General features: G+C 35.5%; 1 protein-coding gene across 1 annotated transcript in view; it reads right to left on the bottom strand.

Annotated features, from left to right (window-relative positions):
- The window catches only part of DNAH5 (dynein axonemal heavy chain 5), a 133,007-nt gene that overhangs the window by 48,820 nt on the left and 64,642 nt on the right, over positions 1 to 19,545 (bottom strand). Inside the window, exons 43-54 of the mRNA XM_080381124.1 lie at positions 18,930 to 19,171; positions 17,254 to 17,430; positions 16,565 to 16,769; positions 15,955 to 16,097; positions 15,079 to 15,213; positions 13,324 to 13,446; positions 12,803 to 13,016; positions 11,940 to 12,163; positions 10,158 to 10,353; positions 5,625 to 5,797; positions 3,109 to 3,239; positions 198 to 351 (exon numbers count right to left, since the gene is read on the bottom strand). Coding sequence (XP_080237250.1) covers positions 198 to 351; positions 3,109 to 3,239; positions 5,625 to 5,797; positions 10,158 to 10,353; positions 11,940 to 12,163; positions 12,803 to 13,016; positions 13,324 to 13,446; positions 15,079 to 15,213; positions 15,955 to 16,097; positions 16,565 to 16,769; positions 17,254 to 17,430; positions 18,930 to 19,171 — 2,117 coding nt within the window. The remainder of the gene's footprint in view (positions 1 to 197; positions 352 to 3,108; positions 3,240 to 5,624; positions 5,798 to 10,157; positions 10,354 to 11,939; positions 12,164 to 12,802; positions 13,017 to 13,323; positions 13,447 to 15,078; positions 15,214 to 15,954; positions 16,098 to 16,564; positions 16,770 to 17,253; positions 17,431 to 18,929; positions 19,172 to 19,545) is intronic.

Here is a 19,545-nt window from a genome sequence, read left to right as displayed (position 1 = left end):
TAACATTGTCTCACTTTAACCTAGTATAATGGATCATTTCAATTTCTTATAACACTGTAATGATAAAAAGCACCTGAGTTTTAGTTTGTGAAAGTGTGCCCCCAGACATATAAAAGAATATTCAAATAAATTTAGTTATTTGCTTCAAAATTCTAACATTTTAAAAGCTGGAAAATGATCAAGAGAAGGAATTTTACCTCTCCTGATGATAAAACATTGTTCAGGTATTCCAAGAAAGATTCCTCTTTGATCTCATTGTCTGTAAAAAGAAAACAGATGCCTTTGCCTTGCAGTCCTGCTGTTCTGTACAAAAGTTTCAGATCTTCCATCAAGTTTGAAGTGTTGTATGATCTACAAAAAAGGACAGTTGTACTTACATTCATTCATTTCTAAAAGGGCTTACAGTTAAAAGAAAAAGACCAAACAAATTTAAGAAGCAATCTCTTGGAACTTAAGGAAAAAAGGTGCCAAAGTCCAAGAATTTTCATTTAGATTAGGAGGAGAGATATAGCTCATTTCAAAGGCTCACATTGAATACCTATTCCATTCTTATTTTTTTAATCTCTCTTTTTCACCTCCCACATAGATTAACAACAAAAAACAAAAAAAAACCACAATGCCACACCCCAAACCCATTAAAAAAAACCCCAAAAACATTAACACCACCACAAAACTGAAGCCTTGTCATGCTAATTATTTCTCCTTTTGCTAGAAAAAGTGAAAAGACAGACAGGTGTTGTCTCACAGGATTTTTTCATGTTCTGGGTGCAGTAAGATACTTCAGATTTTATTGACTAATTAAAAAATATCAAATTATTTCACCATTCTGGTGAAAGTCATTGCCAATGTTGGCACTCAGTTTTACAGAAAGGAAAGAAAGCACCAGCAAACTAAGAGATGAAAAAACACAAAAATTGTTAGACAAGGTGTGGTGGGTTGACCTTGGTGTGTACATAGTTGTTTCTCTCACATTCTCACTCCTCTCTTCTGGCTGCTGTTGCACAACAGGTTTTCTTTCTTCCTTTTTAAATACGTCGTCACAGACATACTACCACCCTCACTGATGGGCTCAGCCTTGGCCAACAGTGGGTCCATCTTTGGAGACGGCTGACATTGGCTCTATCGGACATGGGGGAAGCTTCTAGCAGCTTCTCACAGAAGCCACCGCTGTAGCACCCCTGCTACCAAAACCTTGTCACGCAAACCCAATGCACAAGGTTACACTGGAATGATCTTTCTGGTTGGAAAAAGGAGTGCAATAAAAGCTGAGGTTTCTAGAATGCCCACTGGGAATTAAAACAGAAAAGTTTTACGTGCATATAAAGAGTTTCTTATGTAACCATAATGATCTCATGTATGACCTGAAAAATCAGAAATTGCACAGTAGTTCCTCATTACTGGAGAGGAGCTCAGGAAATAAATAAATAAATTGAGTTTATTACTTTTATCTTGATGATTAAGAAGATAATTTTTTGCATTTCAGCAAAGGTATAAAAATCACCGAGATAAGGTTCCATACATGTGTTTATAAGTAAGACACTTCAAAAGCAAAGACACCACTAAAATTAGAAATGGACACAGAGAAGACACAAATATTTTATGCCTTTTTGTTTCAGCTGCAGGGGGAAATAACAACTGGAAGAGTTATTCAGTTAATTACTCAAAATTAAATAAAAATATTGACCTGAAAAAAATACTTTGTTATACACACTGAGTTAGCAATATGACTATCATCTACCTTGGTGAACTAAATGAAACTATTTAAAATACAACAAGTATTATCTCTAAGAACTCACAGAACAGGAAATTTTGGATTAACAAAGAGCAAATGATTCTATCCAAGAATTCAAAGTTTTTCCCAGAGGTATTTTGGCACAAATTATTTGATGTGTTTTATATAAACACTTAAGGTTAGAAAGGAATGAAGTTTAATTTTATCAGTCAGATCACACTTTTACACTTGCTTGTCAACCCACTTGGAGAACTCCAAGGGGTTTGTAAGGCAGGGTTATGTTTTATAAGAACCTTTGATGAGTCTTTCCTAAAATCATGTTTATTCAAAACTTCACTCAAGTCTATTCTTCATGATGTTTCTTTAATTCATCCAGTACACACATTATGTTTACAAGCCTTCAGGTGTAAGGTTTCCCCAATTTTTTTCTGGATTTTCTTTTTCTTGGGCTTCATATAGGCCTTATGATCCTCAGGTGCCAAGGCAACTTTAAGTGGGAAGCTGCACACCACTTTCTTAATTCAATATTTCACCCTCTCATGGCTTCACAATTCTTTGTTAAAGCTATGCAGCAATTTGTTACTGCTTGGTTTTGTCAGCTTTACTGTAAGGAAGTCATTCCTATTTCAGATAGGTCCTCTGATGAGATCCTCACCAAGAGGCATTCCCACATGTGAATTTACAACTTCTTCTGCAGCCATCGCAGCTGCAAAAGAATTAAAATAATTTAGCTTCTCTACAGTGACATCTTGCCTGGGTGCTGAAAATAATTCCTGACCGCTGACTTGTCCCACAGACACTTTAGGAGGCAGTTATTCTAAAACATTTGGAGAAGGATTGTAATTTATTTTTTATATCTTTTGTGAGTCATTCCAAAAGAAACCACATTGGGTTAAACAATATGAAATAAGAAAAGTTATACTTGGAAGACTGTCAAAATACTGACAATATATGTAAGGTCTACCAAATTAATGGGCAGGGATAAGGATTCCACCTTCTCACACAGGTGTTATTTCAAATATTACAAGATGAACTCATAAAGGCATTATGGATAGATACCACCGCAAATACTTTCATTACTGTTTACTATGTAAAGACACATAGTAAAGGTAACTTGACACTGCCAATATTCCTTTTCATTCTGTGAAACACATGAAAAAGTTTACTACTCCAAAGATAGTAAAAGCTCAGATTTACTGTAGAAAATCAAGAAAATTTAGTAAGTCTCAAAGGGTTTTCATGTCTTTCCATTCTAGGACAGAGTGTTCAGCCTATGTTAAGCTTGTTCTTTCTCCCACTGCAGAGGCTGGGAGCTTGTTTTATTTATGAGTTCAAACACAAAGTACTTATTGACTTAAATTTTAATGAATGCTCACCTTGTTAACATTATCTGAAATGTATCATAGCCAGCTATGAAAGATGCCAGTCTTGTCAAGCTCTGCTTTCCCGAGCCACCAACTCCAACTAAAAGTGCATTTCCACGAGGAGTGCGAATCACCCGAGAAATCTGTGTAAGATCACAGTCATTTATTGCTACAATGTGTAAGTGTTACACACCCAAAAATCCTATGCTACTGCAGTAATAAAGTTATGTTGGAAATGCAGAAAAAATGAAAACGTTAAGGTTTAATTAAGGGATTCTGTATTACTGTTAATATATTCTACAAACACTTGCACTTTCCAATATTTTCTGTAAACCTTCTAATAGTATAGCAACCACTTGATTCCATTACTGTGAACTTTCAATTATCAGTAGAATTCCATCTCAAACTTCCACAAAGCGCAAGTAAATCTCAACTGTGATTTGCCAGTGATGTGCTATCATAACATGACAGATTATTAAAATTGGAAAGGAAATAATAACTTCCCCAATACCATATCCTCTGGAAAACTTAAGTAACACTCATCTCTCCAGGCCCCTTCACTGTGACCAGAAAGGCAAGTTGTCCCAGGCATCTGAAATTCAGGATAAACAGTCTCCAGTATTCTCTGCAGCAGGTAATAATACTGCCTTTATAATCAAAGTTCTTAAGCTTCTAGTTTACTTGACTATAGAAATGCATATCAGCATGAATATTTGATTACATTGGAATATCTCCCAGGTAAATTTCCCTTTCTTCCCCGTTTTATTATTTATCTTTTAAAGCAAAAGGCAGTAGTTAACTACTATTCCACATTTCCCTCCAATTCAGGACAGTGCAATGTAAACCAACAGTTTAGCACTGGTCTCTGCTGCACAAAAAATGATGCAGAGTATTGGCTCCTACTCTCTTTATGATCTTGAAATTCACTCTGATGCCTCTAGAATTCCATCATGACAATAAGCAACTTGGGTTATCTATTTACTTGCCTTTCCCCTAACATACCTTTATTCAATTTATTAAAAAATCATGTCAATTTCCTGCAGGTTTAAACCCATATATTTTACATATTGAATGCAATGTACTTGTTATTTTTCATAGGTTAATGTTTCATAAGAAAAGATAAAATCAAGTATGAGCATTTACTCTAAGCATACTTAGTATTTAACCAGAGAAAGAAAAGTATACCACCCTTGGAATACTACTGATCACTTCAATTATTGCTACTAGATCTTTCCCAAGCAGAGGCACACAAGCTGTAAATTGGAAGTTCTGTTCAAGGTATTCCTCAGTTTTAACTCATTCAAGTCATATTACATCAGTTCAGATTTGGCATTACCTTAACAGTGTTTACCTAGCTTTCCTTAAGAAGCTCTCTCAAGTCTAGCTAATGTATAACGCTCAGATCAGCACAGCTGTATACACTGCTTTCAAGAATATGGGATCAGAGAAGCATTATATATGCTTTTTATCCAAGTGAAAGTTAAGATTATATTTGAAGTATTTATCATTTAGCTGACCAAAGAACAGATTCCTGGTGACAGGTGTCTTTTTTTCTTTTTCTGTTTTTTTGGGGTTTTTTTGGGTTTTTTTTGTTGTTTTTTTTTTTGGGGGGGGGTGGGGTGTAGGGTGGAAATATTTTTTTTTTTTTTGCCTAGATGCTGGATTTGTTTACATTTTTTGACTAGGAATAAACGAGAAACCTGTTAGTGAATGTGATGACGGTTTAAAGAAACCCATAGCAGAACATCATCCATTTTGTAAGGAAGACCTTCAAAGAAAGGACTAATTTTGTGAAGTCAAAAGAATCTACCCCAAAATTTTGAAAGCTGCAGATGCAATGTGTTTGTCAAGTATAATTACATTTAAATTGTTCTGATTTTTATTATAGTATTTCTTAGGATGGTACAATCCAATATTAAGTTCTTAATCATTTATTGTAAGAAATACAGATAACTTTACTGTGAAACTGAGAAAAAATAGGGGGTTTAGTTAGAAAAGCTTCTGCTTTCTATGAAGCCTATTCTGTGTGGACAATACTATCAAGCTGAGCTATGCTAAAAATTATGGTTAGCTACAGTCTATACTCAAAGGAATTTTAAAAGAAGTGAGAATACTGTAGATTTACAAAGGAAGTTTGGAGTACATTTATTCCCACTCTGCTGTGCCTGCTCCTTCATGAGCCACCAATTATGTCCTAACCTGAATTTCATTTGACTCACTCCAAAGAGAGGAAGGTCTTTCAGATGAATTAACAGGAAGAAAAGTTGAAATAGTCAGAATACTTAGGACCATGATCCCACCAGACATAAAAGATAGATATAAAAGGTAGATATAAAATAATAGTTCCATCTGCCGCATTTTCAGAAAAGTTGAGTTTTAATACCAAGTCACAGAGTGACAGACAAAATAATTGCTAGCAATAAATTACTTCAGTTTTAGACACAATTTACCTTAATTCATGCAGACCACCACTCATAGGTGCTGAGGGTGGGCAGACAACAAAAAACAGTAATCCAGTAAGACTGTACCTTGACTAAATGAATCATAGCATCCTCAAAGAAAACCAGGTCCATTCCAGTACCACGGACATTCTCATTGTATGTTTGTAAAAACATATTTAAACAATTCCGTAGCTGATGAAAGGAGGAAATAGGCTTATAGATTTTGGGAATATCTGAATTAACTTCCTCTGACTTTTTGCCTAGAACAAAAAGCAAGTAACAAAATCTTAGCAGTTTAAATGATTGATGAATGCTCAGTGTGGGGATGAGTAAGTGAAGGTAATTAGAAGTCTCTTTAACCACCCAGAACCAGGTTTATTATTCATACTATTACATATTAGACATACATCTGAAAGTGCTGCCTTTACCCTGCCTACAAGGAATGGCAAGTTCAGCTGCTTAATTCTCAAAGGCAATACCAGAAATAAGCAAGGAGCCTTCTTTCTCTACATCTGAAACTTGAATGATGAAAAACTGAAATTAACTTAGATGCTAGAAGCAAAAGTACCATCAGAGAATGAAAGTAAATAAATATTGCAGTTAAAAATTGCAAATATTCTTTTTTGTAACAGAAAAACACTCTAAGTTGATTAGTGAAATCAAACCAGTGAAAAAGAATTACTACTAAAATGGAGAATCACCACAACAAAAAAGTATATTCACTGTGAAAAAGCATACATTTGTTTCATCAAGTGATCTGAAAGGAATTGTCAACCTTCCCTACCCAAAGGAAAGGAGGAAATATTGTCTCTGTCTCATCTTTCTGTTCATAAGCATTAATCATGCTTAAAAGGTGATATGCCTTCGTTATAAGAATCCTTACTCAGCAAATAAAATGACAGAAAAGTTGAGGTTGGCAGGGACCTCTGGAGCTCATCTGGTCCCTTTTCTCAAGCAGGGCCACCTACAGCTGGTTTCCCAAGACCATGCCCATATGGCTTACGAGTATCTCCAAGGAGAGAGGCTCCAGTGCTCTGGGCAGTCTGTGCCAGCACTCAGTCACCCTGACAGTAAAAAAGTGTTGCCTGATATTCAGAGGCAACCTCCTGTGTTTCAGTTTGTGCCCACTGCCTCTGGTCCTGTCACTGGGCACCACTGAAAAGACCCCAGCTCTACCTTCTTTGTACCCTCCCTTCAAGTATACATATATATTGAGATCTCCCTGAGCCTCCTCTTCTCCAGGCTGAACAGTCCCAGCTCTCTCAGCCTTTACTGATAGAAGAGTCCTTTAGTCATCTGTGTGGCCCTTCTTTGGACTCTTCCCAGTACATCCATGTCTTTCTTGTACTGTGGAGCCCAGACCTGGACACAACACTCCAGCTGTGGCTTCTCCAGTGCTGAATAAAGGTGAAGGAACACGTCCCTTGACTTGCTAACAACATTCCTTCTAATGCTGCCCAGGATGCCACTAGCCTTTTTCCCTGCAAGGGCACATCGCTGGCTTATGCTGAACTTGCTGTCCACCAGCACCCCCAGGTCCTTTTCTGCAAAGTCGGGTGGCCACCAGTATATACTGGTGCACGGGATTTTTCCTCTCCAGGTTCAGGACTTTGCACTTCTCTTTGTTGAACCTTATGAGGTTCTTGTCAAGGTCCCTCTGGATGGCAGCACAACCCCCTGGAATATCAACCACTCCTGACAGTTTTGTGTCATATGGGAATTTCCTGAGACTATATTCTGCCCCATCACCCAGATCACTAAGGAAGATGCTGAAGACCCCTGGGGTACATCACTGTTATTGTCCTTCAACTAACCTTTGTGCCATTGATCACCACTCTGTGGGTTTGGCCATTCAACCAATTCTCAACCCATCTCACTGCTCATCCAGCCCATACTTAGCAGCAAATAACTGACAAACTTCATTGGAAGAGTGCCAACAAACAGACACCATGGGGTTTTTGATTGGTTGATGGATTGGTTTGGTTTTCCTCAAAAAATAACAGTACAGACAGTACAATTTTGCTCTTATTTACAAGCAGCTACCTCCATTAGTTTCAAAATTTCACTAATAATATGCTGCAGGATATATTTTTCCAGTTATCATAAGTCAGTCAAACAGTCAGTTTTGCTAAGCCTCCTCATACTGAAGCAATATATTATTCATATATTATCTCTAACTGGTGGAATTAAAATCAATTAAATAAGTAATTCCAGTAAAATAAGTATTTCCCTAAAGCTTAGTAAAGCACTGGAAGTCAGTGGAAAGGGAAGTAAAGGTGGGGAAAAAGCAATCAAACTATATTTTATTTAGAATAGTATCTGTAATATTTTTCCCGTTTTAATTTTGTTCTCAATTTCCTTTTCACATATTTTGCTTTTACAAATTAGCAGTGGTCCAATAATCATGTGGCTTAAAAAAAAAAACAACCCCCCCCCCCAAAAAAAAAACATAAACCAAACTTACATATGTATATTAACCAGTTTCATGAAACTGCCTTTTACCAGAGAACCAAACCTCTCAAAATAAAGTGATGATTAATTCTCATTCAGTTGTCCTTTATCTTGCATTCTGTGTATGCCTGAAGTCACCTTAATTTCAGAATTCTTTAGCCCTGTATTGTTTTGGCATATAGGAACACTCCTTTAGATTAAGACCTAATTAAACTAACCAGCTTCTTATTTTAACCTGCAAAAACAGTGGTTACACAAAAGGAATATTCTAGGGGTAAATACATCTCTTGTAAGTTGAATGAAACATTTGAATCACTCAGCTACTGAGAAGGAACCAATAAGGAATACAGCAAGGAGTTAATTGTAGTGATCCTTTTACAGTTTCAAAACATTTAAGGTAATTCTATCAGATTAATCCCATTTCTGCAGTTTTATCATTAATGTGAAAAGACAGCATGATCAAGTACTAAACCCAAGAAAGGGCAGACATTATTTACAGAGGCATCTAGTGTGATATATTTTAATATACTTATTAAATAATTTTAATATATTAAATAAATATATTTAATAAAATTATATAATATAAAATATATTATTTAAAACTCTTGTTTAGTCTTAAGATTCAGAATCACAAGTACTAAATAGCAATGTCCAAACTAGCTGATAAAAAACACCTTTGAACACTTTTGAGGGTCTTGAAAACACTAGCACCACTAACAATTTCTGTGAAGCTAAGATCTAAAAGTTGATGTTTGGGCTACTTCATTAATCTCAATTAATGAAAGGGACAAATACATTGTGCCTGAGCATAGGGTTATTTGAAATAGATGTCAGATATATTTTTTTATATATTTAAGAGCTCAGAAATCCAGTTCCTGTTCTTAGACTTCCATTATAATGGGCAAACCGAAATTCCATTAAAGGGACAATTAAAACAAAATTCTCTTGTTATTCTTTTCACTTAAAGCCAAAACAGGTAGGGGTTCTCAAGGCTCTGACAAACATCGAGGACAAAACATACCCTTCCTAAATGAGGGCCTCTTACCTCCGACTTTGTATTTAGATGAAGTTTCATGCTAAAAGGCACATTACAGGGCAGGTACATTTAAACTGTCACCAGTTTATGGTGCTTCTTTTTGCATTTATTTTTCAGTTCAACATAATGGTTTCTAGTGTAGATTCAGATTTTCACATTAAAAGTCACTCTTCATTTCCTCAGTATGTACTCTGACTTATATTTCAGTCCTCTCTACATTGCTGTAGTTTAGCAAGTTATTTAAGGATAGAGTTGACTACTTTCTCACTTCACTTTGCTTTTTACTTCTATTTGATTCCTTCCAATCAAACATTTCCCATCCCTTACTCTCCTTTTGTCACTGCCTTCTGACTACTCCCAACTATCCAAGAAGAGATTTAACTGGCCTTTGACCACTCATGCCAACCTTTTATTGCCTCCACTATCCACCATTACAGTGATAGGAACACATATAATTGAATCATCCTATGGCTTAAAAAATGACCTTTCCCAAATCCCAAACAACTGTTCTCTGTTCTTTTGCATCAACTAACAAATATTCCAAGGTAATTTAGCAAGGTCAGCGACACAGTGTTTTTATTTAAAACAAAAAATGATGTTGTTATAAGCAATATGGGTAATTCAAGAGGTTTTACTAGCATTCAGGAGATTCTGAAATAATACTCATTTGTTACAAAATCACGTATTGGGTATTTCCTAAGAAGTACTGGATTAGCCCACAGCCAGTATTTTTTTATTGGGTTTCTAGGGGATGGCAGCTAGAGTGCTGTCCTTTAGTACTGCAACCCCACCATTTCAAGTCATTCATACCGTGCTGCTTTCTTCATTTTAGATCAATATTAGACTTACGCTCACTATTTAGCAGTTTTGTCTATTTACCACACGGATGGAAATGGAAGCAAGGCTTTCCTATACAGATAATCTGCATATATAAATACAGCTTAAAAATTCCATTAATATAAAGATGTGCCACAGCTGGTAACGCAGACTACCTTCTAAATCACTAGACAGAACAGCCACCCATGATGCATAAACTTACTATGCACTTTTAAGACATATTTCTATTAGCATCTATTTTATCATACCCCCTCCCTATTCTTGCCACCTCCTTGGCTATCAGAGTCTATCTTTACCAGTTCTTCCAGATGCATCCCTTAAGAAGTCAACAAAGAATGCATCAATTTCAGGATCCAGCAAAGCTTTTGTTTCTTCAAATTCCTCCATGATGAGTTTTGCCACAGCTGCGTCAAACCAATTTACATCTTCCGAGGTTGTGAAACGATCAGCAAGAACACACTTACATTCATGTTTCCACAGTTTTATCAGTACCTATATTTAAAAAAAGAAAAAAAAAAAAAAAGTATTTCATTCAGATTAGGCTTCCAACAGAGCTATGCTAATTTAAAAGCCATGCTTTTATGTATTTATTTGTTTATTTTAGTATCATATTACCACTAGAAAACAAATAGTAGTGTTTTGGCGTTTATTCAGGAGAGATACCTTGAGCTTCTCATTCTGTTCAATAGCATTTCAGACTCACATCCAGTCAACTGTGCAAGAAGTCTTATTCTAGCATTCCAAACCAGAGTTTATTTACTGAACTAGAATTTAATTTCCCTAGACCTAAAAACATATCCATACATGTTAGAAAACGTTTGTGCACTGATAAACAACTTTTTGAACTGGTCATTAATAGAAAGTGGGTGGAAATAATAGCATAATGGCATGAAAAATTTCATGTCAAATGCAGATATCGCTCCCAATACTATATCCAAAGTAGTTAGAGAAAAAAAAGAGGAAAAAAGTGTGTTTATATTATTCATTCTCCAGATTCAATATATCTTTAATGTCCTTTGGTTTGGTCATAGAAGGTCCAAAGAAGGACCTTAATCCTAGCAGTACTGGTTTTAATCTTACACTATTAGTAGCAGAAAAAAATTCCAAATGCTCCTTGAAGACCTCTTGTTTAAGCAAGCCTACAGCACTTCGTACAAATGACACAACTATGTAAATTCTCAGAATTAATATCTAAATTTATACAAACAGATTTTTAACAAATATTTGTTATACTTTAAAAAACATTAATTGAGAATATATCGATATAGTCATCTTAGTGCTGTATAGTTTTAGCTTCAGAAATTAAAATCAATTCTAATATTTACATTTTAGATGTAGTAGAATTCAGGAGCTTATTCAACAAGCAGAGAAGTACATTAAACGTGAAGTGATTATATAAACCAAACGTATAACAAATTTTCCGTGATTACCATAAACATTGCTTTTCCAGCACTTCATGTTTCAGTGCTCAAAACACCAAATTACTTTTCCTTAAAACAATGAAAAGAGAAATGGTGCATAAAGTATTCAGCTTTTCTGGAAGAAAGGTAGATTATGGAAAAAAAAATATCACTATGGCTCATTAATATTTCTTCCTTTTAAGCTGTAAACCAGAAATTATTTGTTAGAGAGATATGAGGCAGTGAATGAAAGCCTCAAGATACTAGTGGAGAGAGGGGAATTGTTGGTTTTTTTTTTTTAATCAACATATACACATTTCCATTTGGTTAAAATAACCAAAGTTCATTGCTTCTCATAATTTTCTTTACTTGCTTCTTTCAAACAAACTAGCATTTTTCAGTAATAGAGCAAGTAGATACAAACAAACCTTCTTCTGTCAAAGGAAGCATCATTTGTTACAGTTATGAAACAAATCTGTCATTTCAGTTAGCACTGTAAAAGCTAGAACAAAATTCCTTTGCCTCAAAAAAAAAAAAAAAAAAGGCTGAAAAACTTTTTTAATCAGAAATTATATTTTTCTGAAGCAAACTCCAATGCCAAGAAGTTAGACTCTTCATCCTTTTTGCTACACTAATTATACACTAATTACAACAAAGCCACTGATGTGCTGCACTCACCTTTGGTTCATTGATCACTTCTGATGTAGCGTTCAGCATTCCTTGCCAAATCCTTGAGAGGTCTCGAAGGCTGAAGACATAATGGAACTTGGCTGGTGTTGGCAACATTTTTTGCTTAGTAGTCTGCCACAACCTGCGTGTCAGTGGAGCCAATTTGGCTACTGCTTTCTTCACATCTTCTGAAAATCCCCGCTCAGTACAATAGTGCCCTTCTGCAATTATACCTGTGAAAAAATTGCCACATGAAAGATTTTTCTAAGGCATACTAGCGCAACACCAAGACTTTCGTTCTTCCTAAATTCCTTTGTCTTTTTTTCAATCCCAAAAGCCTTCATTAATTTGTTGAAATGGTTTTCTAGTCTTTCTTCAAATCTTGTTTCACCTGGCCTTAACACCATTCTGCCACCAGCTCACCGGTTATTTAGCTCTTAATTAGTGGTCTGTTTAAAATGTTCTTTTTTTCCACCAAAACAGCTTCCACGGTATTTGAATAGATCATCTCTTCTCTGAGACTAACTTGATACTGTCATTTGTGAGAGTCTAGTCATTTGTCACTCATTCTTAGCACCAGTAGCACCTTAGCAACTCTCCAGAAATGTCATTAGAACTAGGAAAATGGCCTTCATGCTGTTCTTCCTAACACTTAGCATACCAACAGATTCAGAGATATGACTGGACCTGAAAAATATACAGATTGATGAAACTGCAGGTGGGGAGTGATTACTGAAGGGAAATGTGCTGGTAAGCAAATCGGAGGGGGATTAAGCCTCAATTTTAATCACAATGTTTATAAATAGAGGGATAAAGAAAAATCAACTACCATTTTCAAAAATGGGATGGATACAAAGCTAATTTCCCTTTACCAAAAATTTTGTCAATGGAAGAATTGGAAGGCAGAGTACAGTTGAACACAGAAAATTGTCTCTTGAGCCTCTGTGGAATGTCATTGCGACCTCCCCCAGGGTGGATCATGGCAGCCAAAAACTGAATGTCCACAATGTTGGTAAATTCACCAGGCTTTTCCAGGTTATACAGTCCACTCTGTTCCATCAGCTGCCTAACTATCTCATTAGTGACCTGTAAAATAACCAGATATTATGTAACAGGATATCATACACACAACTAAATGAAATACAAAGCAAATTATTGAAATTATATTTTAAGGAGTACTTGAACTACTTCTTGTAGTCACTATATTTATTTTCAATTAACTCATGACAATATTAAACTAGATGGGTTCTTTAAAAAGACTGTTTAAAAATCAAACACTGCAGAACAAATTTACCCCTTACTGCCTGACTGAGAAGAGAAGCCAGTTTACAAGTGTATCAAGGAAAGAAAGAAAATAATTTTTTCCTTCTTTTTTCCTCTTTTACAAACTAACCTGATCTCCCCATTCATTTATTATGGGCATATTCACATCATCAATGAAGATTGTCATCTTTTTGCCTGCAGGCGGACCGTAAGTTGTGCCCATGCGCTTGTCCACATAACTTTCTATCGTACGCTGTTAAAAAGCAATTATTAGCATAGTTACAAAGAGCCCTTCCTTTCACACAATTCAATCATTTAAACATATTGATGGCTTTGTTGCACAGAATTTTAATAAGGAAGATTTAGCCAACACATCTGCTGGAGGTAATTGCACTACTTCAACTACAATGTCTGAAATTTCATGCTATACAGCATTAGTCAGCATCAGATATAATAAATGTCTAGTGTAGACAACCATGACTAAACAGTTTCATAATTTTGAAACCATTTCAAACTGATCTTTCGTCTTATTCATTTATCAGCAAAAATGATGATTACTAGCAATAAAGATTAAACTAATAACCTGTCAGATCTGAAAGATGTGATTCTTGAAGACCTTACAGCAGACACTAATGTACTTCATAAAAGCATACGGCAATAATTAAACTCACATACATAAATAGACTTGACAAAATAACTTTGTTTAATAGTAGACTTACCACTGCTTTTCTTCCCATCATCTTTCCATTGCCCTGTTCTTTTTATGGTCCAGTTTTTACTTATAATATACCAAGCGAAAGTTCACTTAACCATGCAGATTCTTTAGTGCAAATACAAATATCTGCATTCTTATATTGTGCCTAGGCTCCTGCACAGTAGCCTGGAGAGCCTTTTTACACAAGTGGCATCAGTTAGACCAAGATTTCAGAAAGTCAGAGTAATGTAAAAGCACACATGTCATAAGAGATAATGCTTTGGTCTAGTTTGTTGTCAGAGACTTGACTGTTAGACTTGCACATCTATTTCAGATGTCTTGATCATCAACAGACTATCATCTATCATCAATAAACTACATCTATTTTATAAAAATAATTATAAAAATAGATGTACCGACACTACTTCTTGTTTCTATAGCCCAATCAATAGAAGAAAAAATACTAAGGAAAATAAGACCAAAATTACACACTTGTATATTAAAAATGTTGATAGTTTCTGCTATGCTATAGAACCAGGTGACAGATGATGCATCAAGCTTATAGACAGCACTTATGTTTACAGCACAGACAGTGCTACAGCTCGGCATACCAAACCACATCAAAAATATTTCCCATATATATTGCCAGCAGGTTACAGAAACTTGAAATAATTCAAAGTAGCCCAGTACAAATTTGGACAGACAGTGTAGGTCAGGTTTTAAGTATTCATACTTCTATTTAGAGCAGCTGCACTGCATGTGATGCTTTCTAAACAAGTAATTTAATTTACTGAAATTTAAATGGTAGACAGCACACTTTTTATGACAGATTGTTGTGGGTAACACTTATTTTACTCATGGCTTTTAGGGAAATCAGAGGGAAGTCCCTGACAGCTCTACTCAGTTAATGAGTTTGACATAAAAATTAAATGTGATGAAGCAAATAATATGCATGGTATTCTAACAGTCCAAGAACAGCTCAATAACTACCAAAGAAGTTGAAGGGAACATGGTTTTTACATAAGTCTTTTGTCATGTGTTAGGACAGTTAGTCCTTCTGAGCAGGTGCTTTTTAGTTTCTGTACTCATTTTCAATTAAATAAACCACTTTCAGAAGCATCTTAATGGCAAATTCTCAGAGCAATCTCTGAATCCAGTCACATTGTATTAGAAAGTGAATCACTACTATACCTGGAAAATTAACGGAGTAGTTGCAGATGAAAAATTCAAACTCTTAGCCATATGGCTTTCTGGATTGTATTTTGACATAAAAACTTTGATGATAACAGTCTTTGCAGCTCCTTGCTCTCCAATTAATAGGACAGCCTAGACAATGACAACGTATGAAATAAGATGAAACACAAGAGGCGTTTTGGAAAAGCCTAAGCAATCCCATTTAGCTTTTAAACAGAAATGAAACTAGAAAAATTTATGTAAAGGGAATTCTCAACTAGGGATGCGTGGAAGCAAAACAGTTACTGTCAGACTTTTGCAGGCCTCACAAGTTAAAAATATTCACAGCTAATGGTCATGTCAGTCAACACAATTTAACTAACAAAGGAATGGATTATTCTTAAAAGGAGCTGATTATTTGAAAAAGGGTGTACCATTTAGGGCTTCAGTATCTAAAAGATTTCAGTTGCTGTTGTTATGTACCATATCCTGCTAATCTGACAGTTTTGGTGAAGAACAGGTTGCATAACTTAAAGGTACATAAGTTCCCTAACTGCCCAGTGTGGGCAGAGTTCATATTAGCAGAGTCTAGCATTTCACTGGTCTGTGTGCTGCCCCCTCTCCAACAGCTACGTGAAAAAATTGTTTCTATTCTGACCTGATCTCAGCTGTAATTACACTTATCTGCACTACAGAAAGGACGGGTGAGGGGAAGACCAAAAAGATCTAGAAGCAGTGAGTTTACATGAATGAATGTAGCTCCTGGAAATACCATTTTATATTAAAAAAATGAAGTTCTTCCTTTTCAATAATATAATAATAGTTCACGAATGACAGTGTACTGTATGACAGTGTACTGTCAGCACTATTTAGATGTGAAATACAGAAAAGTACCTTGCCCTGCTTCGCGATGGTTTTAATAAGGAAATCCATTCTTACATTGTCAACATTAGGCACAAGAATGGAGCTGTACTCTGGAGTGCTGCTACTGGGATATACATACTCTTCAACACGTGTATTCCAGTGCGTCCACTTACCTAATAAGAAAGAAATGAAGTTAATGTTTTAGAAATACAAGGCATTGTCATTTATTTTCCACTACGTTGACTCATCTGTCAGTGACTCTGTGTCATATACAGTAATTCCACTCTGTAAATTCAGACCAAAATTATAGAATCATAAATTCATATAATCTCTCAAGTTGGATCTAAGAGGCTTACTCTTTCCTACATAAATTATGACAAGGACAAGGCTTGTCTATTTTTGTTCACTTGACAATTCATCGGCACAAAGTCCAGGCAGCTTTCTGTAGCAATATATCCACATTCTGATTTCTCACAGGAAACAGGGAAAAAGCCTTATACAAGTAAAGCACAGCTGTAAAAATACCCTACTTTTGTGTTCCTTAGGAAGCTACAAAAAATATCTGAATTAATTCTCCAAAAGAAACCATTTTAAAATTACTTTTAAGTTTTACCCCATACCACCCAGCTGTGTTACTAACCGTCAGATGACACATAATAATCAAACATGGTATCTTCACTGCCTTCTGGGATACAGGGAAGATCAAGTTTTATTGTTGCATGATTTCGAAGCCAGTGCTCCATTTTGCATCTGTCTTCCAGTTCTAGTAATGCTCCTACACTCCACATAAGGGAGAAGACGTACAGCCTTTCCAAGTATTTTGGAGCCAATTCCCCTCCTTGCTCCTGAAGGATTAAGTTAGGTTTTTATTTTCAATAGCTGGAAAATTCTACTTGATAATCATCAGTAACATCAGATTAAAAGCCTTCAGTCATATTTACTGGTGTCTTTGTCAATTAATAGACTGAAACGCTATCAAGTAGACCACAAAATATAGAAAAGCACCCTGTAAACATCACTTTTAGTCAACCATTACAGCATGTGATCTCTTTAAGTTCTGGTTTATAATGTGATAACGATCCACCCAAAAAAAAAACAGAAGGAAAACTGCTGTCTGATGCATGCTACATGTCAGTACCTAACATCAAATCCAAATGTGAAAAAGGGCACATCCTAGCTATTATTTTCTAAAGAAAAAGAAAGTATTCCTTACCAACCTGCATCTTAATTTATATTCCAAGTCATCAAGGAGTCTCCTCTCTACTTAACCTCATAACTTGACATTATCTCCATTAGACTAAGTAAATATTAAAAAAAAAAGGACAGTACCTTAGGTGGGATAAGGCCCTGCAGCATATTAATGCTCTGCATAATCACAAAGGCTTCCAACATCTCAGTCTTGCACTGCAGAGACTGAATGGTGAAACGGTATAAGTCTGGGAATGATGAAGAATACAGCTGACGTAGAATTTCAGCTTCTTGGAAGGAACATCTTTTCAAAAATCCCTGTTAAAAAGCATGGTGAGAAAATAAATCTGATTCCCAATGCAAGTGTCAGCAAATTCTAAATGCCCAGTGAGCATGGAAAGTTGATTTCTTTTTGGGGGAGGCTCAGATTCCCTGCCTGTTGGGCAGGGTTTGGCTAGCAGAAAGTCAAACTTTACCCAAGTATGCATAATTCCTACTGGATATTAATCAGGGACACTGAAATAAAAAAGTACTTCAAAATTTTCAACAGCACAAAACCCGTTCTTTTCAAATATTTTTAATCACAATGGCTGTTTAAGGTATACAACAACTTTTCAAACAAACATCTTATGTACTGAACACAAGTTTGATTTATTTTGCACAATGTTAGTCCCTAGCAGTGATATAGGGTACCCCAGGGTAGTTGCAGAAAATACCAATATTTCAGGGGTGGTGTAAGGGACAAGGCCCAAGTGACTGTACTGTGGGCCTGGGCAACACCCCAGGAGAAGGCTCCAGAGGCAGCAACAGGCAATATAGGGCTTAAGGATAAAAAAAAAAATAATAATCAGAAATCAGCTTTTTCTTACTGCTATTGTCTCCATTGCTTTCTTAAAGGGCAGAAAACTGGAATTAAACACTGAAAGTTTTGTTGAAAGCTATTACTACAGAACATTAGGTAGATTCTTGGGAACTCTTACATTTCATCTTTACCAAGATATTTGCTACATTAAAAAATAACATAATAGGCTTAAGTCTCTAAATGCATCCTTCACTATATCATTACCAGCACTCACTCAAGATAAGGATATTTTTTTTTCTGGTTATTGGAAGATCATCGATGGCATAAACAAGGAAAAAAACTCACTTTATAAATCACTTTGAAATTTGGATATGTTATATACTCTTCTTCTTCCCCAAACACACTTACAATATGTTATGCTTTTCTAAATTATTAATTCCATGCCAGAGGGAAAGCAACCATTGCTTGGTTCTTCATTTTACTTGTAGAAATGTTAACAGACAACCAAGGAAGAACATAATTTTTAAAATTACATACATTGATGCTGCATTGACTTTATTTCTGGTTCTAAATCTCAACTGCAATTAATTTAAAGAAATATCAAGATAAATTATATTTTCTTTAGGATTTCTAGGTTCCTAAATCATCCTGTTTACACTTTCTTCCTCCTTGGTCTTAAGCTGTACTAGGGGCTGCCAGGTAGTTAGTATTTTGACAACCAAGTTGTTCTTCTATTGCTTAAAATACCTTGAATTACAAATTTGCCCCAAAGTAAAATATCTCTGGTTTTAAGAGTGTGAAATATTGACTATGTTCCCGAGGAAATTACATTATTCGCTATTGTATAAATTACCAGAAGCATTGATATATTAAATACTGTCTTATAAGTTTTCAGAGTGTAAAAGCTATTCCATAGCAAAAATCACAAAATTAGGTCCTGAAGTAACAGCAGCAAAGTACTGAATTAGAAACCAGTAAAACTTTCAATACATATACAATCACTTAGCTAGAGTACCTCAAGGATAGGGCTCCAGGTGAGAACTGATGAACTCATGAATACCATCCCATTCCTTGAAACTGTTGCTGGAGAAGCATTATCAATATTATGAGGTTCAAAGACTATTTTGCAATTTGGTGCCATAGGTATTCGATCTCCATTTGCTAGTGTTAGAGTTCTGTTATCATCCAAGACAGAATTAAGATTCTCAATCCAAATAGCATCAACTGGACCATCCAGAACTATCCAGATGTGGTCACCTATAATCCAAAATAACACATAAAGATGCCTAAGGACCAGTTTCTTCTCTTCACAAACAAATTTTGAACTAATTCTGAATTCACACACACAGAGCTAGAATCTCAGCTTTTAATACAATTACCATTTCCATCACTCAATTTCAGTGAAGTACTTCATTTTGTCACCTATTGATAATAATTATCCATTGCTTAGTATATAAAGTGTGATCAGCATAAGTCATCAGTTTGTAATAGTCTGAAAAAGCTTTAGGGATCTAATCTTCAACATAGTAATAAATCAGGTTCATTTCAACTTACATAAAACAAGATGAAGAAGATAGAAACTATAGATCTATTTAAAACCACCATTCATTCGTTTCCAAAGAGTTTATGTA

Source organism: Falco punctatus (assembly GCF_963210335.1).
Source record: "Falco punctatus genome assembly, chromosome: 3".
Classification (NCBI taxonomy): domain Eukaryota; kingdom Metazoa; phylum Chordata; class Aves; order Falconiformes; family Falconidae; genus Falco; species Falco punctatus.
This window is presented reverse-complemented; position numbering and strand designations above follow the sequence as displayed.